Source organism: Osmia bicornis, chromosome 6, assembly GCF_907164935.1.
Source record: "Osmia bicornis bicornis chromosome 6, iOsmBic2.1, whole genome shotgun sequence".
Taxonomy (NCBI): Eukaryota; Metazoa; Arthropoda; class Insecta; order Hymenoptera; family Megachilidae; genus Osmia; species Osmia bicornis.
This window is the reverse complement of record NC_060221.1, coordinates 3957101-3984908: the sequence shown is the minus strand read 5'-3', so window position 1 is coordinate 3984908 and position 27808 is coordinate 3957101. Positions and strand designations below refer to the sequence as shown.

General features: G+C 38.2%; 1 protein-coding gene across 6 annotated transcripts; it reads right to left on the bottom strand.

Annotated features, from left to right (window-relative positions):
- Positions 1 to 27725, bottom strand: LOC114874696 (PRL-1 phosphatase). 6 transcript variants are annotated; one of them, XM_029184227.2, is made up of 7 exons: positions 27586 to 27725; positions 19391 to 19500; positions 4353 to 4700; positions 3775 to 4270; positions 3575 to 3706; positions 3330 to 3496; positions 1 to 3235 (listed from the first exon to the last, which is right to left on the bottom strand). In XM_029184227.2, exons 4-7 carry the CDS (start codon positions 3889 to 3891, stop codon positions 3124 to 3126), a joined length of 528 nt encoding a protein of 175 aa, XP_029040060.1. In that variant the 5' UTR covers positions 3892 to 4270; positions 4353 to 4700; positions 19391 to 19500; positions 27586 to 27725; the 3' UTR covers positions 1 to 3123. The 6 variants fall into 6 exon arrangements, with proteins under 6 accessions (XP_029040060.1, XP_029040058.1, XP_029040057.1 ...); XM_029184225.2 differs by lacking the exon at positions 19391 to 19500; XM_029184224.2 differs by lacking the exons at positions 19391 to 19500; positions 27586 to 27725 and adding an exon at positions 12648 to 13283.
- Positions 27726 to 27808: the final 83 nt, after the last annotated feature.

Here is a 27808-nt window from a genome sequence, read left to right as displayed (position 1 = left end):
TCATGATATAGAAATATTTTATTTCGTCAATGTAAGAAGTGACATGAAAACATGGCTTCTTCACAAAACGACTTCCATTCTTTTTTTATTTCATTACTGATGTTTTACAATATAACAAAATTCATCATTTATAATTTAATTCAATTTCGTTAATACAGCGGTAGGTAGGAAATTACATTAACAAATTAAATACAATAATAATATAGTAATTCTTGTTTAAATTGCGCTAACTCGTTAAATTTATTTTTTTTTCCTTAATCGATTCGAAAAAGAGTGACTTGTTCTTATCCCGTTTACGTCGGTTCAAAATAGAGGATATTTTCTTTGCTACCTAAGTTGTTTCTGTTCTCAGTATTCGTATGAGTCGAAAACATTTTTATTCGAACGTAAAGTAAATGAAAAAATAATTTCCATAGTCGCCATCGTTAAAAAATATGGCAATTAAACGAAAAAGTTATATATACCCTTATATTTTTTTAATGGATCGTTCCTCTGGATAATAAAACGAAAATCTGACACAACGTTTCGATTCAATTCTTCGAGAATAAAAATACTCTGCGAGTACGGGAGATATTAAATATTCAGATCAAAATACATTCCTAAATACAATTTCACAATAAGATCTACCAATGCCCATTTGATTTGAAACAGTGAATCACACGATTCTTGTTAGTCCTGAAAAATATTTCGAATATATTATATCATTTTCCCAGGTAGCTCGTTTCACTAAGCCCGATTCATTTAATCCTCTTATAATTTTCAACCATTTTTTTTTTTCGCGAAAATTGTATCACAGATAAAAAATATTCACTCATATATGTATATTTATATATATACGTAATTACTTCTGACAGAGAAGTACATCTCGCTTGAAGAAGTGAATCGACGTGCAAAATTAAATTTCACATTTTTTAAAATTCGTTGGTAACTTTTCTTTCTTTTTTCTCAATGAATCCTAAAGTATACCTAATTTAAAGTATCATCATATTACTTTAAAAGGGTTATTATTGAGAAACAAAAACAAACATTAGCAATCGTGATAATCGTAAAGAGTAAACTAAATATTAATAATAATAATAATAATAATAAATTGAACAAGTAAAAATTATTCGTTCAATTTCGGATCTAAGGCTTGATAAGTTTCTTTTTTCTTATAAGAATGTCCCTCGTCCCATCCTCTGGTAAAAAATATTGCAGTGTTTTTTTTTAACATTACAAAAAAGGAGCTGTACCAGGTTCAAATTTCATTCCTAGTCTGCGATCACAGTGAATGTACTTGGTTTACCTAAAAAAGAATAATTATGCACAAAAATGGCAAATCTTTGATCACTGGTGACGCAACGATCGCGCAATTAATTGATTAGTCAGTTTCGTAGAAAAATGTCATACCTTACATGCTAATCATGAAAAGAAAACTAACGATACAAACAGCTAACGACAGTTCACATCACTCTTGTACACAATTCTCTGCCAAGTACGAAAATATTAAAAACAATTCACATATCATAAATACATTGTAGAAACGTGCGTACATTCACGTTAAATCGACAGACGCATGAAATGAATCTAAGTATTACATTCATTATTTTAGGAGCGAATCTTCCTTTTTTTTTCCTTCTATTTTTTTTTTTGAACACAGTTTAGTGTGGCGTACAGCGTCATCGACAATTTTACCAAAATTCGTGAATTACCGTTACAATAGATGCTTCACACAAAACGCGTATGCAGCCTTTTAAAATTTGTCGAATAAAAGTGGATGTTTAAAAATATTTTGGTGAAATTGTCGTTAAGCTACGATAAAAGTGATATATAACTCTGGTGTGATTTACTTCACTTTGTTTCGCAATATTTCGATATTTCAAGTTAACGCAGATTTCAAGTCCAGTAGAAGTTAAGAATACCCATCAGTTTGGCATGCCACTGGAAATGCAACGCAATATTTTTTTCTATTGTATATCGTGCTAAAATGTTTCCGAACTGATAATCAAAGATTTGATCTACCTATGAATCCATGTATTATTGATTGTATTTTGCAATATCTCCTTAGCAGATGCAGCAGTAATTAAAATATACATTGTAATTCAACGCTAATTGGTTAATTTAAATGTTGCAATTGATTTAAAAATTAATTTGCATTGATTGTATAAAATACTTGCGAGCTATTTCAAGTAAAAATAAGTATATTGCATAAACCACGCACTGTTAAGGAGATACGGTTTTGTAATGAATACGTTACTCCGATCTTTATCTGAAAAAAATCATGTAAGTATCATAATTTTTCATTCAAGTTATATGCAAAACACCTGTAAAAAAAATCTGGTCACAGTAATCTAAAGGCAAACACATTAAATCACTTTAAAAAGTGTTGACAAGATATTTATGCATTTTTCTGTAATCAATCTTATTGGGAAAACATAACTTTTTATTGCACTAATATCTCTAAACTACGCTTCATCATGACGGCTGTGTACACTCGTAGTACTGAAAAAACCATCCTTCTTACAAAGAAAAAAAAAAGAAATCATGCTAATTTCCACGTCCTTTGCTTCGTTTTTAAAATATTTAACATAAATAACGTATTAACTACTGTTTACAAATTAATTAATCAATTAATTAATTAAGTATTGCATGTTTTATTATCTTGGACCAAGTAAATGCAGCCTTCTAGAATACCTATACGTAATAATGTTAAACGAGGCACCCAAAGTATTACCGCATAACGCATAAAGTTGATCCAATTTATTTTATTGTACAAATCACGATCAGATCCATTCTAATTTAATTAACTGTTCTGATCACGTGCAAGAAGGTCTCCCCGGCTCGTTCTGCAACGTTAATTTAGTATAAAACATAAATACAAAAATTTTCGTAAAACGAAGAATGCAAATAAATCACTTTTCAACTGTTCGATTTAGAGAATAAGACGACGAAAGAGTATGCCTGTAAAAAATTTCTTTAGTTTAAGTAGTTCGGTTGCATTTCCATTGATAGGCCTTTCAGAACAGAGTCGATACAATTATGTCTCTTGTTATCAGGCGCGAAAACCTATACAATTAGGTATACCAATCAGTATGAATTAGTAACTTTTCACAGAAAAAAAAAAGGAAAAAAAAATCGTTTGATCTATTGGACACAGCAGGAGTTCTTTTGTCCATTTTTGAGCTTCAACCGAGATTTGGGACGATACTTTTCAAGATAGGCCAGCTGCTTCGAATTGATGGCGCCTCGTCTTTTACTGGAACAAACGAAGAAAATTCTCTTATAAGTATTTTTATACGCGCGATGAAGTTTCTCGGAGAAGTTGAATAATCGCGTCATCGATAACTTACTCCCTGATTAACGTGACTGCATCCTCGTACTTTAATCCAAGCTCGATAAGAGCAAGCGCAACTAAAACCGGTGCTCTACCGAGTCCTGCAACGCAATGCACCGCCACGCATGCATCAGGTGACTCGCGGAATCGATTTTTTAGCAGTTCAAACCATTCATCGATGACCTAATAATAAGAATTTATTTATTCCCATCGAAATTTATTGCATTTCCTACACTTATTTCATAGTAACGGAGTATTTACTTCGTTCGGTGGAAAAGTGCCATCGTCAAACACCAAGTCCACCACGTTGATCCCTTCAGCTTTAAGTTCCTCAACTTTGTACGTTGGTTCGCACACCCTCACTACTTCTTTTACATTGTGCTTTTTCAGTTCCTGAAACAACGATAATGTTTAATAATTTCCAATCTCGTAGATTCATTCGAAAATATTAAGGAGCCTACTTGAATAAAAGTATGAATGGTCTGATCATTGGGCCGATCAGTGATGAGGAACTTCATGTTTTTGTATTCAATCTCGGCGGGCTCGGGCCTGATATCCTTCACCCTCATGTTGCTCATTTCCTCTTGGACAACAAGCGATAAATAAAAAAACTCCTACTCCTGTGTGTATTGTTCTATAATTTCTTCAAATGACTTCTTTGTACGACACTGTTTCTCTTTATTTCTGCAATGTGTGCCACACTATACCCAAGCGATAAAGGCTGAATTTGACAACTTAGCCCATAGATGTCAGTCTTATAAAGTTGTTTTTCATTTAACTAATTGAATACTTTGTTATTTTTTTACAGAGGACAGAACAATGGGTTTACATGTAGACCTCGGAAAGGGTTGGTAGGGTGCGAATTTCACTGAAAGAGTGAGGGCTACGTTACATTAGGCGTTGTTGATATGCGATTGATTCCCACTTGGGATCCTCGACTACAATTCGGAAGATTATCTAAAAAGAAAAAGATACATTTGTCAGTAAGAGTTCGTGCAAATGAGTACCTTATGAAAATGTTAGTAGTATTAACTCTTACCTATTTGGCACTGGGTGCGCCTGAATCAGGTGCGCTCAGTATCTACAATTCTTGCATTTAATTATGTAAATTAACAATTGATTCTATTTAATTCTTCTATGTTTCGTATGATGACTAGCTGATGATTTTTCTTTTTCTTTTTTTTAACTTTGAGGCAACGATCCCAATATTATCAAATTTTCCTTTGCCTGATTATGATGTTTTGTTGTTTTTTTTTTCTTTTTCCTTTAATAATACCTAGTTGATTCTAGGATGTTTGGGCGTGTCTCTCTATTTGTGTTGAGCCTGGCAGTATTCTGCGCTATCCAGCTGAAACTCCATGTATGTGAGGATGCACTCACCAGGAAACTGCAACAGAAATAGAAATGAAATATTAATTAAAGGATCCCTTTATAAGAGCGCCAAGTATCTTTGAAAGATTTATCAATGGCGCTAGTTGCGCCCGATCTTGGCTGAGATATTCGAAACGTTTCACCAGGCGCCGAACAAAAACGAATTTTCTTTATCTTTGGCACAAGCGTTCTGTACCTATGCCAAACGAAACAGACAGTTGAAAACGTGTACGAGTCGAAGAAGTACTTCCGTCATTTTATGAATCTGATTTGAGGGGGTTTGCACTGATCGCAAATAGAAATGTCTAGGTCACCATTCCGAGAACATAACGCGATGTTACCTACAGCTGATACACTCGCGAATATAAAGTCAGAATATGTCATTAAATATTTGATTTTAATTTTATAACACTAAAGAAGAATAAAATATTTCATGTATTGCAGGGTCGGCCCTGAGATTTCGGGGATCCGTGACGAGTTCCGAAAAGGGGCCCCTTCACATCTATGACATAAAAAAATGTACCTCAAATAAAATTTATAAAATTAACATTAAAGCTTGTATAACTAATTTAGATTTCCATTTACATCGATTAATATTCAAGTAAACTCTTCTTGCTTTTTAAACGCAAAATCGTCTTATGGGGCCCCTAGGAGGCCGCCTAGTCTGCCTAGGCCCAGGTTCGGCCCTGATGTATTGCGCCTGACATAGCTAGTTACCTTTTTCAAATTCGAATTTTTTGGCGCGGAAAAAATAGAAAAATACTCACGCGAAAAAATATATAGATTAAAAAATACTAAACTTTATTAACACTTTCTTCTTTCAGAAACTTTATAATCGCAAGCACTTCCCATTTCCGTTTCGATAGAAACTCGACCGCATAGTTGGGTTAGCTCGATCGCGTAAGTGAAAATAAGCTCTCGACTGACAGGACGTCTCTTTACGTTTGTAAATTTGAAACGCACATCGAAATAAATATAGGCATCGATACAATCAGAGGGGAGACGAATTCCACACCGGCGTCGTTCCGTCAGGATGTCGAGACGATTTACGAAATCCCCTTTTTACGTAACGAAAGCTTCTTCCGAAGCCGAAGACGGCTGTCTTCATCTTCGAACTTGCTACGACAATCGGATGACGGATAGGAAGAGAAAGTGAGAGCGCTCGAATCGACGTACCGGAATAACCCGAATAATTGGCAGCCGGTATATGATCAGTCACGAGTGCTACTCTGCACTTTACAATGATGCTTCGTTTCAAGGTCGAATCCATCTTGCCAATCTTACAGTTGTCGATTATTTAATTCTCTATAATCCTTTACTCCAAAATATCTAACACGGTATATTCCACTAGACAAACGAACGAATTCGAATCTTAAATATGGTCACGTGAAAAGATAGATGAAATAAAAAAACACCCTAGGCCCTGGGGATTTTGATACTTCGACTGGTACGGTCGCCGTCGGTGAAAGTATTCAAAGATCAGAAAGATGTATTAAAAGCTCGCATTGTTAAAAGAAATGGTTTTAAAAGTAAAGCGGTAAAGCGTGTCAACGAATGGATGTGTGTAGAGGTCGCCACGTATCCGTCGTTTTACCGTTAGCACCTTCGGTGGAAGGCTAGTGGAAAAAAAAGATTCACTGAAATCAACCTAGAAACCTACTTCCTCGACATAGAATACGTTAGTCCCAGTGAAAACGAGTACGAACACGTCGCAGACAACGTTTATCTTTGTTTTTTTACTCTCGAGACAAGTGAAACTTACGAGCAGCATACATTTAGTTGGTTACAGATCAACCCTAATATACATACGTTAACAGTATGGCGTCATATGAACTGAAGCAGTTGGGGTCCGTTGACGCCATACCGAAAATTTCATTGGATCATTTTTTACGTTATAATGAAAATAATTATTTATATCTGAATACTTAATTTTTCTAGAATTTATGCACCAACGTTAATGCGGCAAAAATGGCGGGAAAATTCAAATTGAAATCGCAAAGTGAATACAAGGTTTTCTAATTCACTGTTGTTTCCATCATACAAAGAATGCGTTGCTATACCAAGCGACGTGTGAATTCAATGAATACGCGAGAAATGCATACAGGTGTTCTCCATATTCAAACAAGATAAATCGTGTGTGGGCTCATTATGGCCGCGAGCGTGTAAATTAAGGCCGTGAAAATCTCAGGACGGCGTCGATATAGGAGGGAACAAGAACGACGGATACATTGAACTTTCACGTAGCTATTTTCACCGAAGTGTAATTCAGCGAACTATAAATACGCGACACGCTGAAACACTCTACACATCACGGACGATTCCGCGATCTAGGCTGGGGACGTCGTTCACGGAACCGTGGAATTCTTTTTCAATTTGCTTATCGACACCTTCGATACGACCATTTCCGTATCGAAGGATATAGGTATATCTATCTTCTATGCGACAACTGAAACACCGAGTAGAGAAAGATTCTCTAGGTCTAATAAGAAAATCAATAAGGGTCTAAAGGCCAGTGTTCACATTCAAGGTGGCAATTTCAATGTATTATCTAGAAAGATAAGCGGCTACAAGTGAATCAATCGTTAAGAATATCTATAGCTTAATTAAAATATAATTATAACGTGTTTCTTAACCCTCGGATGGCGGACCATGGAGAGACCCCCCACCCAAGACGGCGGACCACGGAGAGAGCTACAATCATAATTTAATTTTGTATTTCATATGATTTTCTTTTTGTTTAACAACGATACATTTAACTGTAGTTTAATTATTGTGGTGGGAGTAACAACCTTGAGAGACATAAATCTTTAGTTAAAGCTATAACACACGACACTCACTAGTGGTTTTAGCCTCGTGACACTGGATGATGCAAAGCCGGCCGATTTTAACGCAACGAAATGCGTTCGATGCGCGTCAGACCGGGAATTTTAATGACTGGACGAGATGGAAAGTCATCAATTTACTCGCTTTTGATCGCCACTCAAGAAATAAATTTCATCGCGTAGCTAACACCGATAACCGAATATCTTTCCCTCTTTAGCGAGCACTGATAAAATTTTGCAGCTAAATATAGTTGTGCGCCAAGTTTCCCAGCGAATAATTCTTCCTCTCTCCCACTCTTTCCTTTATCATCAACGTTCTGATGATACTAATTGAAGATTTGATAGAATTTCATGGATCTTTAATACCTGATGAACTAATAGAAAATATTGATTTATGTACAAGGAAAAAGATAAAATGATTGCGCGACATTTTCCTGTTTCGCTTGTGTTTTACACTCTGCCAATAAAACAAATATTTTCTCAATGTGATAATAGAGATTATTTTAATCCCTTTCCTATTTGATTATCATTTTCCGCAAAGATTACCAAGCAGGAAAATGATTTTCTTAAAACAAAATTAGCCTGATCTATATTTTAGAACACTCTACGTTGCATCTTTCGAAACAACGGTTAAAATAGATACTTTCTACCGGAAACTTCCACGATTCGTCACGCGTTCCGTCTCGTATTATCGTGGAAAAAATCCAGCTCATCGATGATGGATCAGCGTTGTATATTTCCTTGATCGATCAGCGAAACAATGAATTCCGCGAGTTGATAAAAAGAATTCGACCGTTTCCCAGGAATTTCTCACGGTGACTTTCATTCGTCATGTTTGTCGAACGATGATGTATTCGTTAGGTGACCCCATCGTCGGTCTATTCGAATAAATTAAATGATGAACCGATGACCCGTGATAGTTACCAAAAAATAAGAGATCTCAAGAAAATTTATTCGAGTGAAACAGCGTTTATTCAATGCAACAGACGACGCACCTTATGTGTCATATAAAATGCATTTTATATATTTTAATGACACACCCTATCCATAGCACTCAATGCAGTTACAAATGCACCCTATGCGTCCTATATTATGCATCGAAGCGGACGACACACCCTATTCTTTATAGCAGGGTTTCCAAACTCTTTCTACAATGGAACACTTTGCAAACCCTGAAATTTTAATGGAACACTTAGTTTATTTTTTAGGTCGGGGAATTTCTAGTAAAAATTAAAAAAAAAAAAATGTTATTAAAACACATAATTATTTAGTAATTATTTTTAAATATAAAACATAGTTTGGGAAACCCTGCTTTATAGGATTCGATGCAACTGACGACGCACCGTATGCGTCATACGCTATCTGATGCAACTGATGCACCATCCATCCGATGCATTCATACATGACCTATGCACTTGACGACGTACCACGTGTGTTCTCCATCTATACAGTGCAACTGACGAGACATATGTACAATGCGTCCTGCTCCACCCGTCCGATGTAATCAATGACGCACCAGATGCGTCCAACTCTACATGATACAATCAATGACACACCCAACGTGTCCCGCGCTGTCCGACCCAACCGAGCGTAGAATTTTAAACAAAATTTTTTTTGTTAATCAGAGTTATGTGGAGTGTACAGGAAATGTTGAAGTGTGACTGATAGAAAGGTTTAGCTACGACTAACGATCATGGACGCCATGGAATATTTATGGTTCTACAGGGGAACCATACACCCCGATCGTTCTTCGAAAAGGCAATAAAGAAATATTGCGTTACAATTGCAGGACAACAATTTTCTTTATCTATCATCATTTTATCTCGTTTCTACAACTTACCTCCTAAGATCTCGAAAGCAACAGACGAAAAGCCGTCGTTCTAAGCCGTGTTTATTCGAGTCCGATCGGTTAAGCGCAATACAAATGCGTAAATTCGATGGGATAATAGTAAACAAAATTTTATCAACCATTCCCGGTTTAAGCTGTCGGTACGCGTTGCACTTTATCTCCTTCTGTCAGCGTTTCCCTGCCTAGATATTTTAAGCCGAACTAGCGAACTTTAAATATAGCCTCTCGCTAACGCTGTTTACCCTCGAACTTTCGTCTCGTCCGCGAGATTAATTTTCACGGTAAATATCGACGTTTCAGTGCATTGTTTCGCGGAAGATCGTACGAATACTTGGTATAACGAGTAGAAAATATAATTTCGACACGTGTCGGGAAGGGAGAAATGTATGTTGTTAGCGAGAATTGGCGATGGAACAATTTGGCACGCGATACGTGGAACACGAATCGACAGAAAAATATCTATGTTGCGTTATGTCACAAGATAATACCCTACGCGTGGTCGACATTGTTCTTTGCACATCATCGACGAACAAGGACGCTGCTTTGCGCGATACAAGCCGATTAAACGACAAAAATTTATCGCGATATTTTATTCTAAAGGAGGATCAGCTTGTTGGGATATCGTTTGAATGCTACAAATGGAAACCTTTACACAGGCTCGAGTTAAGCTTCGCGAAAGTTACAGAAACCATTGTGATGTTAAACAAGGAAATCCATTGTTAATTATCGCGCGAAGAGAATTCACGGGTCAAGAGTCATTGCGAATTATCACCGTTGGAGAGTTTATCAGGGATACGCGAGAAAGAAAACGCCTATGATGAAAATGAAATTTTCTGCTTAATGAATGAACGTTATTTCAATTCAGGTTGGCAAGAAACTTGAGAAAATACTTTCATTAACATCCTCTACAATTCTGTAAAAAGAATTTCGTAATTTAACCCTTGCGGGATTAAATTAAAACTAGGGCTCTCTCCATGGTCCGCCGTCCGGGAGTGAAATGTTTAACACGGATTTCGTTTCAAGTTAATTTTTCATTTCTGAGTTTATTGTTAATTAGAGGAGAGCGAGAAACAGATATACATATCAAACCTTGAAACTAATCTGATTCTGACGTCATACTCTTTATATCAGCTTCATTTTTTTCGTATTTGTATCTTCATGGTGCTTATCTAAAGAAACGGAGAAGCCGAATAACCCGTGCCAATATTTTACACCTGTCGAGAAATTATGTACGAGTTTTTGTGAAGTGCTCGATAACAGTGATAAACTAGGTATTTGATTTATCGACGTATTTTCACGGTCACGATCAAAATCCAATTTGAACTTTGACGTGTTTGCTCGATGCTGAATAAAATGAAATTTAAATATAAAAGATAGTCATCATTTGTACGGTATAAAATTGTAAAAATAAAAATAGCAAAAGTCGATGACCGATGATTAACCACAGTGGCAAATGACATAATGATAGAAATTTCGATATCTAATTAAAAGTTTCTCATCGCACATTATTATGATTACTTCATCTTTTAATTAGAATGAATCATCGATACAGATTCTTGAAAATTTTGCTGAGCTAGGAATACACACCCATCATAGATGATTCATTATGATACACTTATATCCCAGCAAGTCATACTAAAAGTTCCCTTATCTGTTCTAATTCAACTTAATTCCTATCAGCGAGATGTGTCGCTCTATAATTAAATAATATAAATACAAAAAGTGGTAATACTTAAAATAAATACAAATTTAAAAAAACAAATTGTATATAAAATTAAAGCATGAATGGACGGAAAAACTGGCTCGTTTTCCATGAAACGGTGCACATGGTCCTGACATCTGCAACGTGATCTATATTTATTCAAAAACACGTGTTTACTGAATTGACCCGTCTTCACCCTTCATCTATAAATAATTATTTCTTTTGTCATTGACCATTGTATTCGCAGATCTACGGGGCAGCATATTTGTCCGTTTTAATTATAGACCAAACATTCTAAGTCGCAGCTTTCATTAACTCGTCATCGTGGAAAATTCATTTTCCGGACAATTAACGTGTCGTTGTATCTGGCGCTTCTATTCCACCGTGATTATGTCATCGAACGACACAGGAAGCGTAGAAGAAACGCGACGAACCAGTTTACTGCGGTAACACGAAGAATCTGAAACGGCCCCCGATCGAATGACAATATTTTCACAACGAGTTATGAAGTTTCAAGATCACGCGCCGATCGCGTATCAATGCGTCACGGGCTCAAATTACGCGTCAATAACAATAAAATAAAATATTTCAAAGAAAAACTTGCTACGCGTTTTATACAACTTATGCAATTCAATAGAGGACGCACCGTATGCGTCATACGGTCGATGCAACAGATGACGCACCGGGTGTGTCGTACGTTAACCATCCCACGCAACAGACGACGCACCGCGTGAGTCACGCGAAGAAACTACGAACAGGGTCAAATCTGACCCTAATACGATGCTTAAAGGTTAAGCGCAACGTTAGGGGTCAGGCGCAAGTTCAATGTGCTTGGAGAAGAAGCGCGGCGATAAAAATGGCGTCCGATTACTTGGATGTACCGATCGGTAATTTAAGCCCCGATAAACAGCAAATGGATACCGCGCGGCGACCACGCACACACCCACATGCCGATTCTACATTTAGCCAGAAACCAGCAGACGTTTCGAGGAGAGAAAAATCGGTTGATCGATCACGCGTTGAACACACCAGAGAGACGGCTTTAGCGAGGACGGTATAACGCAACGAGAAAACACGTCGAGACTTGTTAAGAAAAAAAGCAGACAGGAGCCGGTGGTAGGGACGCCGCTTATTTAATTTTACTTTTTGCAACGCATTCGTGATAAAAGAGACTTACGTGAAAAATCAATTACCGTGGTCAGCTGATATTCAAAGTTCGAGAGAGAAAAAATGATGGTAATGCGTTAACAAATCGTACAATGTCACTTGAAACGCAGCCATCGAAGTTGCATTGAATCACGTTCGTTCGCGAACGCTCGTTCACCGAGGAATGCCAGATACGAAGAAAAAATGGCGCGACAAGTGGCCAGGCCTGTCGTAATAAACACTTTCGTTTAAACAATTCCGCTTAATAATCGATGCCTGTTAACTCTTACGAGGTAACGAGGTCTCGCAATGCCAAGGAATGCGTGCGACCCGTATGCACCGCGAGTCATGAATGGAACCATCGGGGTTACCGTTCAGGTGAAAATTCCGCCACGTGACCAACAATAGAGAGCGAAGAAAGTGTCGTAACAATGAGAAACGTACCTTAAGGTCATTTGACGACGAGCCACGCAATCAGCGTGACAAAAGGTGTACGTTTAGCCTCCGTACCCTTGCTGCACAGCGAATACGACAGAAAAATACGTTACAACACACTGAAGTGAACTCGCGCGTCACACAGTTGTTCAAGCGTTCGAGAAACGACGTGAGGGTAGCACACACGGTACACGCCGAGAAGTCACATCTTACGAGCAGCACTTGCACACAGTGTGTGTCGTACACGATGAGATTTCACTTGGTCAGGAATCCCCGTAGGGTCATAAAAAAACACGCTCTCTCTAGAGAGAGGTTTGAGAGTGAGAAAAAGAGACGAACGAACTTTCAGCAACTTCAAGAGGTGGTACAACACAACAACAATCGCTCACCCGTATCTCGAGAAACTTCGTTTGAGGATTCGCGCGCACAAGAGACACGGTCAACGGACGGCGGCAGAAAACTTTGCCCGGAATTAATGTCGATCGAAGCAGAAGGCGTACAACGAGCCGGGAGGCCCAGCAAACTCGCAGACAACTCGAATATCACGTTCACGTCGTGACGGTCGCATCGAATCTGGGCCAGCAGTAGCGCGCCGATGAAAATAGCACAGCCGACGAGACAGCTTCGCCTTCCTCGCACGCTCGCCCCTCTTTTACTGTTCTATGTCGCGCGCGCTCTTATCCCCACCACCGCCACGACCGTGACGCTTCACCTCGCCGCCGCGCCGACCAATCACGGCTCTCCGTCTCCCCCGTGACGTCATTCGCGCCAAATAGCGATCGCTTCGAACAACGTCTGAGCGCAAACAAACTCGAGAGAGTAATCTTGGTTTACCTTGCGTAATTTATGACCCGGAATCCAGGTGAACTTGACTCGAATACACGACAACGTTCAAATATTTGAACTTGCTTGGATGCTGGGAGTTGATTTCAAAAATTCGATTGCTCTGAGTAACGAGTAACTTGCGTAATGGAATGAACTTATTATGTGATTTCTTTAAAATCTTAATGAGTTCGATCTTTTTTAAATTTCACGTATATGTTACCTATAATATTTCAAGTTTTCTCACGAATAATTGTGATACTCGTATTATCGATAGGACTCAATTCGGTTCAATGAAACAAATTATGTTCCACTTGAATTTTTAGCACTTTACAACTTCGACCTCTAGATATCTCCACCGATAATTATGTAATTCCATGATATCTTTATATAAAAAGTAACTTATCGCTTTCGTACTCAATTAAATTTTAAGAAATTAATTGTTCTTTTAAATTGTTCACTTTGCCTCTCTGCAGAATATTTAATTTTTCAACAATGAAATAACACGAGAACCTTGTAAGATTTACTCTCACAAATAAAAGTTGATTCTTCGTATTGATTTACAACGAAATAGATCCTAATTATGAGACATTTTTTTATAATTGCATAATGATTGATTCGGAAGATTTCAAGCATGCCCCACAATAACTTTTCTATTCATGGTGACATTAAAATTAAACAATCCGATCACCACAATAATTAATATTGATAAAGAAGTGGAAATCAGAAATCGCGTGATTTTAAGCGAAAATTAATTAAGATAGAGCGACGTTACGTCGCCTAAACTTTAATCAGTTCAGACGGGTCGACATCGAAATATACGATTCCACGTGTTCCGATATAGATTATCACCGATAGTTTCCAATTCATAAATAACGTCGCATGTATCTTCGTTAATACCCGTACGATTTTAATATGACAGTTTGCCAGCTGTAAATATTGTTACACAATGAAGGAACTAGGAAAGTTATAAATTTACAATAAATGCTAGTTTGATGCCAAAGAAGAAACTTTGAATATTTAATGAATCGAGTTTAATTAAACCGAGACTTTTATTTTACTCGAATTTTGAATACTAAAACCAATTAAATTTTAGGTAAAATTTATGGGTTTATTGTTAACTTATTATCTTGTCTATAGAATATCGACCACCTAATTTCTCTAAGTGTATAATTTTAATTAAAATCTGATCCACGCGTGATACACTCCACTGCTAAGAGGTAATCTTAAGTAAGGATCTCTTATCTTCCACCTTTTTATTATCATACAATCACACTGTAGTGCTGCAAATATGATTTTTGCTTGCATACAATATTTAACGAGCAAATATAAACAAGAAGCAGCTGCCACTTAAAAAAAAATTGCAAATTGCATGTTTGTTTTATATAAAAATACCTGTAATGTATATTTATCAATAGAGAAATAATACTTCTTTTTTCTTTTCTATATAAAAGAATCTCTAATAGCACTAATTCAAAAGGATGCTCAGAATATTTATAAAAAAAGCTATAGAATATACTGTCAAGTAATTATAGAATACTGACACTTTATAGAATACCAAATATTTTTATAACGTTTAAAAATATTCTGAACTTTCATTCCATCTGTAGCCTTTTTAATTACTATTTTAAATTTGAACACTTTCCCGCGTTTGTGTGTTTCAAAAGTGGCGCGACTTTTAAAAATAAATCTTCAATTAAAAGAAGAGGAATCGAATTCGATTCGATTTTTTTTCCCCACGTTATGTTTTCCCAGAAGAAAAATATTATTCTTTTGGTAAAACTGTTACGATGTTACTCAGATGAACCGTAATACTACATTTAAAAAATTGTTAAAACATTGAAGTTTTCAAACATCAGCTTCGAAGAAACACAAAGAATTATTCGAGCAAGCTGTAAGTCTGTATGTAAAGCATGAATTTTCCGTTTGTACAAGTTTTGTAAAAGTAAATGGTTGCAGTACCAGCGTGTTTTCGTAATCTAAATATGCCATTCTCTGACGTAGCATTACGTTCCTAAAAATAAGTCAATGTCGCGAATCATTGACGTAAATTTACGTCTGTCTGGGAACAATTTATACCCATTAAAAAATTATATTAAATTCTGAAACTTCTTAACAAGTGTTTGAATTGGTAGTATTATAAACACGGTACCTTTGCGGAACATTAACGTTATGCAAACTAAATTTAACGCCTGATTGTGTGATCCATTCCGACACGCTGTGTTTGTTGAACACTGACATTATGTTAATTAAATTTAACACGCGATTAACTGATCAATTCTAACACGATACCGGCTATCGATTTCTTGTTAACTAAATTTAACGCTATACCGAATTCTCCGAATCAAGCCGAGGTAATTTTAATATTATTAAAATTATAGAATTTCAAAATTATATTATAAAATTATTATCTAATTTGTATCTGAGCATGATCGAGTGAAACTGTTTAATCTTGCCGATATGCAAAACATCCATGCAATATCAAGAAGAATAATTATGAAAAGATAAAGGAAATCGAAGACTTTCTTTTATCGTCTACGATCAAATATACATATATCTACTCTTATCTACTTATTACAATTAATTATTGTATCATAGAAGACGAATTGATAAGCCAAAAGAATAGTGTAAAATTTAGAAAATGATAAAGATAAATTAAAATTCTGGCTCTCTCCATGGTCCGCCATCCAAAGGGTTAAAGCCTTTGACGATAAACCCACCCTTCCACTATCATGGTCTAAAATAATACGTTTCCATCTCTCTTCCCCCCTTTAAATAAGAATTTAAATACTTGACAAATTTTCCGCTCCTACAGTCTCATCGGCAGTGATATAACGAGAGTCTGCTGTATCATTCATAAATCATCGACTTCCAGGTACGATCTTCACCCGGTTCTAAAGTTCTCGATGCACTCTGTATAGCTTTCGAAGAAAATCCTCGGTGAATCATGATAAGTGTGTCAACGTGCACGATAGCCGTACACGGCTGACCCTTTCCAAGTTGCACGCTATTGCATGGTGTTGCATAAGATTGCATAGTTTTCAACACTGAATGCATTGCGCAGGCCTAATAAACTTCTATTATCAAGCACATATTTCTAGTCGACGCGATATTTATGTGTAAGACGCACCAGGTGCGTCGTCCTCTATGACGCACCAGGTGCGTCCCACGCTGTTTATTCAGCGCAACAGATGGCATAAGTTGCACAAATCATACGTTACGTATAATCTGATTAATAAAAGAGATATTTAGAAAATTCTTCAACTGTACATCAACTGCGATAAGTCTCAAGAAACGCATTATCTTTACCCGTAGAAATAATGTTTATGATAAAATTAGGTGAACCCACCTTGACCATTTACGTAGTCGAGTTTAGATCAATGTCGTCCTTGAGGAAAATTCGATTCAAAAGTGACCTTCTGGTAATTGTCCGAAAGAAACAAATTTAGCTCAGGTAACAAAACCTTAGGCGAACCAAACACAAATTGTTGGTCCGTGTTGGGTAAGCCCCTATCGGATATTTATAAATAGCCTCTTCGAAGGGATTAACCGATGCGTGGAAAACAGCCACGTGAAACAACGAAATGATGAGCTTTTTCAGAGAAGAACGTAGCGAAAAAAAAAGGAAATTGCAGAAATAAAATCTATTACTTAACCCTTTTCCGAACTACTCCTTTTCATCTTCGAAAACAATCAATCAGGAAAATAATCGTTCGGAACGCCCTTTATCATCGAAAAGTATCTGGCGAAACGAAATTCCTCTCAGGCTTCACCGAGTCTCGTGACGTCACGGCTAGAGGGTGGCAATGGGTGCAACAGCATTCGGGGGTGGCGCGTGGGCGTAGCAGGATGACGTCGGAACGACGTCACTAACGGTTACGTCATAGTTTGGGCTGGTGCGTGGGAGTTTCGATTCGAAGCAGGGACGAAAGGGAGGACGATTCGACCACCCCTACACCGTTCTCATCCCCTGTTCTGTCGTTCGCGAGCTTTCTAGCGCACCCTCGCCGTTCCAGACGGCCAACGGGGGATTGAACGAGCGTAGGGCGACGAACCGCGGCCATTAGGCTCCGTTCACAGCGAAACCCTTTCAATTAAAATTTCATTGTTCGCCAATTTGCCACTTTAAAAAGACCATCGTTAGAAATTTTCTAATGTTTCTAAACTGAACATTTCAACACTTGCTTCGTTTATAATTTATCCTTCACAAAGGATAATTTATGAAATCGATTTCCAAGTATCAGAAAGGTAATATACCTTTACTTGTTTCGTTGTTCTTCAAGTGTTTTATTCGCGAAAGCTTGTTTCGTTTACGAGGAAAGAAGTCACGGAACCGAGGTGCTGGTTCGAATCGATATCCCAAGTAGGACACTGGGTTATTCGGTGAACGATGATAAGGGCCACCTCGAACCAAGGATCACGGCCGATAATGGTAAGAGTCATCGTAGAAAAACGTTAGAAATAACTCTGCGGGCCTAGCCCAGAATAGACGTCCGTGAAGTTGAGAAAAAACGTGGACTTTGAGGAAACTCGAGAATGTTTCGAAGGAAACTTTTACCATTTCATCGTCCCCTTGTAGGAGGGTGGAATTTTTCGAATAGAATAAAGAAAACGCAGTACTTGGAAGGCTTGAATAAAATTCACGAAACAAGATTAATACGTTCAGATAAAACCACATTCGCAATTTTAATTGCAAACGATTAAAACTAATTTCAGAGATATTCCAAACAAAGCCTGTTTATCAGGACAGATAATCGCAACGACAAACAAAACAGGTGGAATTAAAAAATGGATAAGAATTTGATCTCATCGATTAGAACCTTTTAATCTGATAGAATGATTTGAAATAATTTAGAGCTAACGAGACTTCGATATTTGGTGAAGGATTATAAAGTACTTAAAGGATTACTTTCAATAAGATTTGAAATCTTTTGTGTGACGGCTTTAGAAAGTTAGCAGACCAAAGTTAAATCCTAATTTTACACGACTGTTAACTAAGAATTAATTAATACAAAAAGGAGTGGTTTGTGAGACAGTGAAAATTTAACTCTCTGACGACGGACCATGGAGGGAGCTCCAATTCTAAGAATAATTTTACAAAGACGACTACTATTACCATTAGTTTCACTATTTAGCTTCATACTGTTGCACTACACATTCAGCACTACATTACTGCGTTATATCCAAAGTGTTCTAACAAAATTTCTCTAGGGACATATCATCTTATCGTGTAATCTTTAAAAGTTCATGCTGAGTTCACTGAAATATTTTACTCGAAATATCGCTTCAAATTAAATATAATTTTCGATAAAAAGTATCATAAAAATTTCAAAATAAAAAGCAAGGTTTCTAACAGAATAAAAAATAAATTAGTTCCCCTTAGGTGCATTTGTAATAAACTTAATAGGTACTTAAGTGCACCTTGCTATCGTCAATGTAAGGTGCACAAGATCATGTTACGGATCACTGATTATGAAGCACAGGTTCTGATAAATCAACCGATCAATTACACATGTTCCAACATTAATTGGGATCCCGTGCAATAATAAACAAAATGGAGTTGCAAAAATCATACAATATTGCTCTTTTCAGCTCTGTTGTCTTAACATTCAGCGGCCCAAAAGCAGGGAAATAAGACATTTTAACTGAGAAGTAGATTCTCGTACATTTACTATACTTCATCGTGTATTATATTAAACGGAACTAACCCTCCCTAAAATCGAACGTTAACAGCATTAGCATCCCCCTCTGTAATCGAAGTTGACGGGGAGCCTGCAGACACAGGCGATCGTTAAGCAAGGTCAGTGACACCGGTCATCCACCCGTCTGGCATTGAATATCCTTTTCGACATCTATTCCTCTCCCCCAGGGTCAGAATATTCGTATTTCGCGGATAAAACGTTATAGAATAACTAGGAGTTTTTTGTTACCTGACAGCGAACGAGCTTACGTGTTCAGCATTTTTAACAGGAAAAAGCAAAAGAAGTAGGTATCTTAAGATCGGTCGATCAATATCCCAGGATTTAAGAAAGTTGTTTACCTGAAACGAGAAAAAAAATAAAAATTAGTTAAGTGCCTTTAAATTTAAGCTTTCTTAAATTTTAAATTTCAATATCTTCCTGCGCTTTTGTGTATTTGAATAGGATAACAATAACGATTGTTAAAGAATATTCTTGAAAATATAAGAATTCCTGCGAAATAAATGAGATACAATATGAATGATACTGGAAAGTCAGTGTGATTGAGTAATACAGTGTATAAAGGGTTAAAAGTCGAGGACCATTCATTTTCCTTCAATTCATTTCATTTATCCAGTTTCAACTGACGTCAACTAGAGTATCGCGTTGGATCAACATCGAGTAACAGAATTTCTGAAGAGGCTCGTCGCGACCACTTTAATTATCCCGTTTGTTCGATTCATAATCGAGACGAGACATCAGAGGAACCGACGAGCTCTCAGTTCCCAGTGGATGCTATTAAACCGCCACGGGCAAAAATGGAGCCGGTTAAAAATAAGAAACCCGTTCAACAGGTTTCGAAATCGTTGCCGAGATTTTTACAGACCTCCAGCTATCACAAAACGTTTCGTTCATCGGAGCAACGCGTTATCGATTCACGGAAACGAGGCCTGGGTTAAGTATACCAGCGGTCGAACCAGACTTCCCTAGGGAAAATAGCGATATAGGGGAAACGGGAATTCTTAAGATCTTAATTTTGACGATATTAATATTAAGAATAATTTAGAAAGAGAATAATACAATTTTTAATTATTAAATATAAAATTCAATAAGTTTCAATTCAAATTTTCCCGCGCAAGCTTTTACTCGCAAATGGTGGTCCGCCACAGGTCTATATATATCAGGCCCACCCACTCCATCGTCAGTCTCCCCAGGGATGCCGATGGGGAAGGATGGGAATCGGGGGCATCGCCGATTTTCTCTTTTTTTGGAAAAACAAGAATTTTTTAAATTTTCTTATTGTTAAAATAAGGAAAATATTTTATTTTCTCATTACGAAAGGTGTTCAAAGATAGAAAAAATATTGGCGCAATTGTGTAACGATGATAATTATCGCGTAGGTGGTAATTTTCACCACTGCGTCAATAAAACTTGACGCACGAGATCGTAATGTGCAACAGATGCTAATGAAAATGTTCTTTCGTACTTTTCCGAGAGAATTTAAACGTTCCCATATTGCAGTAATGTATCAATTCACCGCGTATTCAGATTACACCAGCTGTTTCTATTGTTGCTAGACTAATTACCCGTAGTTAACAGTTTAATTGACGGGTTACGTAAGAGCAAAACAATTATGTACGGACATTATCGAGGAAGAATCATCGTCGGAATGATAAGTATCAAGAAACTTTGTTGGTTTATTTGATTCTCAAGTGTTTGTTATTCTGATAATAAAAACATGCAAGAAATTGAAACGAAGAAGCAAATAAAATAAAGTTATTCTTCCGAGATGAAAACTATGTCACGGATGTGATCCAACGCTCCCCTAATTAACCTAATTAATAAGTGAAATTCAAATACTCTCACCTAGTTCGGATTTCAAGTAACTTCAGCCTTTCAATTAGCCCCGCAGTTGAAAGGTAGACGCGCAAGCACTTTGTTGGCCGATGGTAAACGACGAAACAACGTATTTTTCACGAATTCAATCGCCCGTCGTTTGCTCGGCAAACAAAGCTCGTCGAGTGGGTGGAAAAACGAAGAAAATGGGGGCAAAAAGTGTATAAAATTGCGCGACTAGTCACCGTGACGGCACGAAAGCAACTTTTTTTCTCGTTGCTGCATCGAATGAACCTCATCAGAGTTCGGAAAATAACTGGTCGCTGATCTAACACGCTTGATTTTAGTCTCGAAACTTCAGAAAATCGCTTTCCATTTTTATCTTCTCAAGATACAACCTTTCAACCCTTTCGAAGATACGCTAACTCTGCAATTGCGAAATTTCTCACTGCTCCAAATTTAACTCTATTAATGTAAATAAATTATAACCTTCGAGGCCTCTAAAAGTTTCAACACTGAAACGATATTTGAAACCAAACCGCTACAATATACAACGTCCACTCGAAATGATTGCCAACCCATCACTTCGGACACCCGTCTCTATCGGGTTTATTACCGTGTTTGCATAACACTACGATCTCGAATGACAAAAACAAAGGTGTTTGCACGTGAAACATCATCCACGCTTGTTGCGTCTCCGTTTAGAAAAGCAGCAAGGGTGGTCCGCCGACACGACTCCCTTTATCAACCCCACTGAATCGTGTATCAACAATGAAACGCTTTTGAAGTGCCGAAATTTCAACTGTTTAATCCTATTTATTTATCTTTCAGCTATTGTGGTATCACGGTGGAAAAGATAGTAAGGAAGAAGGTTCGAGAGGAGCAACAGGCTCCTCTGTCCTTCGGTGAAATAGTAGCGCGAATTGAAAAGAAGCAAAAAGGGGAGGCGACGCGTGAAAGCGAGAGTGGCCATGCGACCGTCTATTTTCGAGAGCTCTTTGTCTTACCCTTTCGGGGCACAGGTGTGTCACGTCGAGGGCGTTTCTTTCGCCGCGACTTTTCACCTCGTTCGACGAACGTTATCGCGTGTTTCCGGTAGATAGGATACAATGTTACCATAAATTGATTCGACGGCGACGTGGGTGGTAGCCCGACGCGGATATCGCTTTACAAGTGCTCGAGCTGCACCCAGTGCAACGATCCTGCTTCCTATCAGAAATATCTGTATAATTTTCTATTATTCCAAACAAAATTGTTTGCTTTTGAATTTATAATACTATGATGGTGGAAGGGTAGCAATTCGACGGCGGACCATGGAGAGAACCCCAAAACGGAGTCTATTGTGTAATAGATTTTTAGCACAAAAAATCCTACCACTTTTCTTTTCACCAGAATGCTTCCAAATTTCACAGCTACCATACGACAAAATGTTTTCACCTTTTCTTTCACGAACGACGGCAATAGGTTCCCCGAAGCGGAAGCTGTTAGATGCACCGACGAATCCCGAAGATGGGCATGGATAAACCCGAACAATGCATCCCGGAGGAATGGTTTATGACCGAAGAATCCTTGCTCTTTTCTCTCCACGCAGATCTGACACGTGTACGAAAAGAAAAGTGGCACCCAAAGGACCCAAGGAAATTTGTTTGAAATTTGTCTTCTAGATAAGATTAAACGCTTTCAAAATAAAAATTTTGAAGTGGAAAATAAATTATAGACTTCCTCTAACGTTCAATCACCTATCTTCCTAACAATAATTTTCCTTGGAAACTAACCAACCTTTTTCCCAGAAAAAAAAAGAAGAAAAGGTCATCGCGTACGAAGAGGAGTGAAAAGGAAGTTTGAAGAATCGTAACCAAAGAAGCTTGCTCGAATGATGATGCACACGGGTAACCCGTGGACCCGTCTGCTCTTGATAGTAATTTAAATCTGACACGTGGCTGTGATAAAGGAAAGAAGAAGCGTCTTGGAGAATAATCTCGAACCGGAGGGTGGTTGGTCGCGTTCGCCAGTGGAAAAACGAGACCAAGACGAGACATATATCAACCCTGAACACTCCTCGTGTTACGTGCACTCTGATGAACGCGCGTGTGCACACATTGTACCTATTTCGCGCTTCGTTTGCTCTTTTTTTCTGTCTAATCATTCTATTGCTGAGAAACCTTCGAGACGAAGGTGAAGGCTACGGAACGAGGCTCTTTTCTCCAAGTGGCCGATATTATTTCTTATTTTCGCCTTATATAGAAGAAAAATTAACCCTATGGTGTATTATCTTATAAATCTTTGCTGGATAAAATAATATCTATAATTCTGCCTTCGAAGGGCGGACCATGGAGAGAGCCCCAATTTAATTTAATTTCCTTAGAATTATTCTTCTTTTGAACGGTTAAATTAGTAATTATCTCGAGGAATATTTGCCCGTTTGAAAGGAGGCGACATTCAACGTACATTGTTATCGATTTTGAATGGGATACGCGATGAAACGTGCGTTTTGTCGCGTAACATACGATTGTGGTTAATGAGGAGCAACACGGTTAGAATTCTAGTATTAGCTTCGCGTTAGCCACTCCTCGCTTCCTGTTCCGACCGTTCACCGTTATGTAATGTAACGCAATTTACATAACAGGAAACTAGGTTCGATTCAGCGAGTTGTAGGCGTTATTGGAGGCTGTTATCACGTATCGACAACGATATGTAAAGCTGAACGATCAGCCCCCAGAATAGACTCACGCAGAAATGGAACATTTCAATTGACGCGAATAAATTTTAATTAAATCGGAATCAATCGCCAAATTGATTAACTTCAAAAAATTACAAATTTATCGATCAATTGCTTTGGAGGTACAATTTTAAAAAATTCATCAATTGAACGGTGCAGCCGGGTTGATTATGACCCAGACCTACAAAATATGCCACGTGGCACAATTTTATGAATGAAAATTCACCACGCTCCATTTGCTTTCATTTTCATCCATCCTGGTTGAAAATAAAATAAAATAAACCTGTACTCGTTCCCAATCGCATTCTACGTCTACCTCAGACCGGTAATTAAGCTTCTACATCGCGGTTTATTTCGTATCAATCGATCGTCAACCTTGACACATTTTTCTCTCATTTTATGCGTTCTGGTTTCGCAAGGTTGCCTCGAAACTAAAAGGAAGCACGTGGGACCCGTATAACAATGGCTGAACTTTACAACTCTTCCACGGATAAAAATTCGATAAGGAAACGGTTACTTCCAAAAAATGACAAATTCATACAAGCCAACCGAAAGGTACTTACGAACGTGTAAATGCGTGACACGCGTGTATTCGCAATGGTAACGAGCACCTATGTATCGGCAACAAAGAACAATAGCCCGAGAGGTGAAACAAAGGGAGCGTTTAGAAAACACTGACGAAACAATCGAGTGAATGCCGATCGATAGTCTGCGTATCTTCCAGCCCCGTTTACACTCTGACTATTAGTTTTATCCGCGAAAATCGCCATTAAAGAAGAAAAAAAAGAGATGTTGATATTCCAAAGAGAAGGATAAACTAAATTGTAACAATAGAAATTCGATAAAAAAATTTTTAAAACGACCGGTATTTAATTGATATGGTCGAAACCGATAATGAGGTACACGGTCGACGTTGATCGCGCTGAAAAAAGTAATTTTTCAAAATGGTAATTGTTCACAATGCTTTTTGACGGTCAAGACAATGAGATGCAAGATCCAGTGACGTGTGCTGAATTTAATAAGCATCACATAAGTGAAATACGACCAGCCGTAATCCGATGTCCCGCGTAAACTAGATGCGCACGTGGTCTTGTAAAGTGACACGCCAAAGAGATAACAAGATTTCTATTCAGAAAAATCATGCTCTATGTTATACGACTCCGTAAGTCCTAGATGAATTCTCTGAATGTATATCTACAAGAGTTTGCAATTAGAAAAATTTCCTGGATATGCCGTTCTATAATTTTTCCCGCGGGAACTGTACGGTAACAATCACCGTGGGCTTCTCCCGGGAGAATGACGGTGCAACAGAGATGGCCCTATATATATAGGAGCCTGTGGACCAATCACGTGCGCGCAACGTTTACGGGAGATCTGATTGGACGTTTATTGCACTATTCATACTCCTTGGTTACAAATTATATTTTGTAATATTTATTTATTGAAAATTGTATGTAATAATAAAAATATCTTTAAAATTAAGATTTAGAGAATTTCTGTTTTTCTTATAATTTTTTTTAAGGAAGTCTATTTTGCTTGGTACTACACCATTTTGTTTAACTTGATTGCTGTAAACGGATGTAGAGGAAATGCAACACCGAGTTGCTAATATTTTTTATTTAGGGAACCAGATGATATTCCACGCGTAACCGCATCCTAACTTACATGGCTTTGTAACAGTTGCACGAGGCGCAAGGTGTCTTGTAATAATGCGATTCGTGTTTATCGTTCCCAGTGACGTCAATCGAAATACGCACAAGCATGTATGAAAATAATTTCTGCCGCCGCTATGCTAATATTTTATCAGAAAAAATGAATACAACCGTATTTCCTAATATCATAAATGCCGAATATAATACCTAACCTAACCTAGACTGAAGTCGACTATTAAATTATAAATGCTACTCCTTCTCTATAATTTTTGTGCCAGTCGGTGACATTCATTTGGTGCCACTTGTGCTCGAAATAATTGCAAATTAATGGACTGCGGAATGGTTGAAAGATGCACGCACGACCTTGCGTTATTTGACGTCATACGACTGGTGAAACACGTTGGGGACCATAAATGTATTCTAATTTATTAACATGGCCGTCGAGCGAGACCCGCAACGGCCTGACATTATTTTAGTTTCACGTTTTTCAAACGATTCACAGAAACCAACTGGTTCGTTCGTGACTCAAGTATCCTGCGATATATCGATCTGATATCGATTTCGATTCTTTACGATTTTCAATAAACAGGAAATTGTATCGAAATGTAATTTCACGCGACACGCGATAGCAGTACAGCGTGAATCATTTCGCAGAATGACGCAAAATCATGACATTGGTCAACCTGATAATTTCGAAGCAACCAGTATATCTATACAATATGTTTTACATTTCTCCCTGATAATCGTTCGATCGATTCTTTCCAAGTTCAAATATAATCTATACTTTGATGCATCAAACTTTGTAGTCAAAAAATAACATACACGTTGTAATAAATGTATTCATTCAATAAATACATCCACAAGCTATGACGTTAAAATCTTTGACTACTTAACCTATAAATCTGATGTGCCACGCTTGCCAGTGAACGTTAAATTTTCATTTCAGTTCATAATATGAAATGGATTTATAATTAACTTTAATTTATGTAACAGCATGTTCGTAAATTAATGATATATTATTAGCTTTATTTTTTAAATATGCATTCGTTATACCACGTGGCATGCATTCACTAATATGTACGCAATTTTCAGAAACGTATTTAAAAGCAAAAAGGAAGTTGTAACTCACAGCTAGAAAGCGGAAGTCCCTTTTGTAACCAGATGCTCCAATGAACGATTGTTAACGCGAGGACAACGACCAGTTAAAATCGATCTCGCGATCATCGTAATGACCCATTAAACGCGAGATCACAAACTTTGCGAGAAATACACATCCACACGTTTTTCCTTCGTTTGAAACCGAACTCGCGTGATTCTGCCATCTTAATTCGCGCGTAAGGAAACAACGACGTCGAGGTTAGCTACCGTGGCAGGATATCGCGACGGTTGAAAGCGATTCGATTTCCGCGTGAAACGGGTGTGCCCGCGCGATCGATCATCGTGGATCGTTGTAATAAGTGTCTACGATGCGATGCAAAACAGAAGCACGCGTGCCCCTGGCGTGCACTCCGCGTGTTATCCATCCGTCGTTCACCACCAGCCCCGACCGCCTGTCACTCGGTACACGGGCAACGGAACGCGTTTTTTTCAGCCCCCACAATCGTCTGAACGAAGGAATGAAGGACTACTCCATCATACGTATAGCCTTCCGGCGCATGGCATGCCGTGTCGTCCGGAATCGTTCACGGAATTTGCGGCTGGTTGCCGTGAAACAATGCGGACGGTCTGGCGTGAAAGTTTTCTCGAGGGAAACAGGTCGGGGATGATCGACGAAAAGAAACGCGTCTTTTCGACGCCTACCAATGGCTAGGGATTATTTCGAAACGAAGGGAAGAACGAATGGGCAGGCTATGGTGGCGGCGGCTTTCGACGGGACGCCAGAGTTCGTCGTCCGCGCACACACGCATTTCAGAGCATGTACAAGGCGAGGGGCCGATTCGTGCACGCAAAAGCGTGTGCGCGCGCGCGCGCACACGTACGCATGAGGTCGCAAACCGAGTAGCACACGTAATGCGAATATGTATAATCTACATATATATGTATATATATAATACACACACACGCACGCACATATACAAAGAGAAGCACGCAGCCAGACGAAGGACACGCGCGTGTAACACGACGGCTGCCGCGAATGCAACGATCGACTTTTTCGTCAAACGGTCAGCCACTCGACGCGAGAACACGTTTTCGTCGGACGAATTACCTTTCTACGATACGTATTTCGTTTAAACACTCACCTGAATCGCCATACACATTGAATATGGAAGGTACGGTGGGGCGTTCGTTAGCGAAAACGCGACTCCGTAGCTGACAGAACACACTGAACACTCACGTACGTCCTCACGCTAAAGAAGCCTGTGGACAACTGACGGAAATGGCCGAACAAGGCCGCGAGGTGGCTACAGGCGTCCCGTAACGCGATTGGTCGGCCACTCGTGGCGCGCAACATTTAAACGGTCG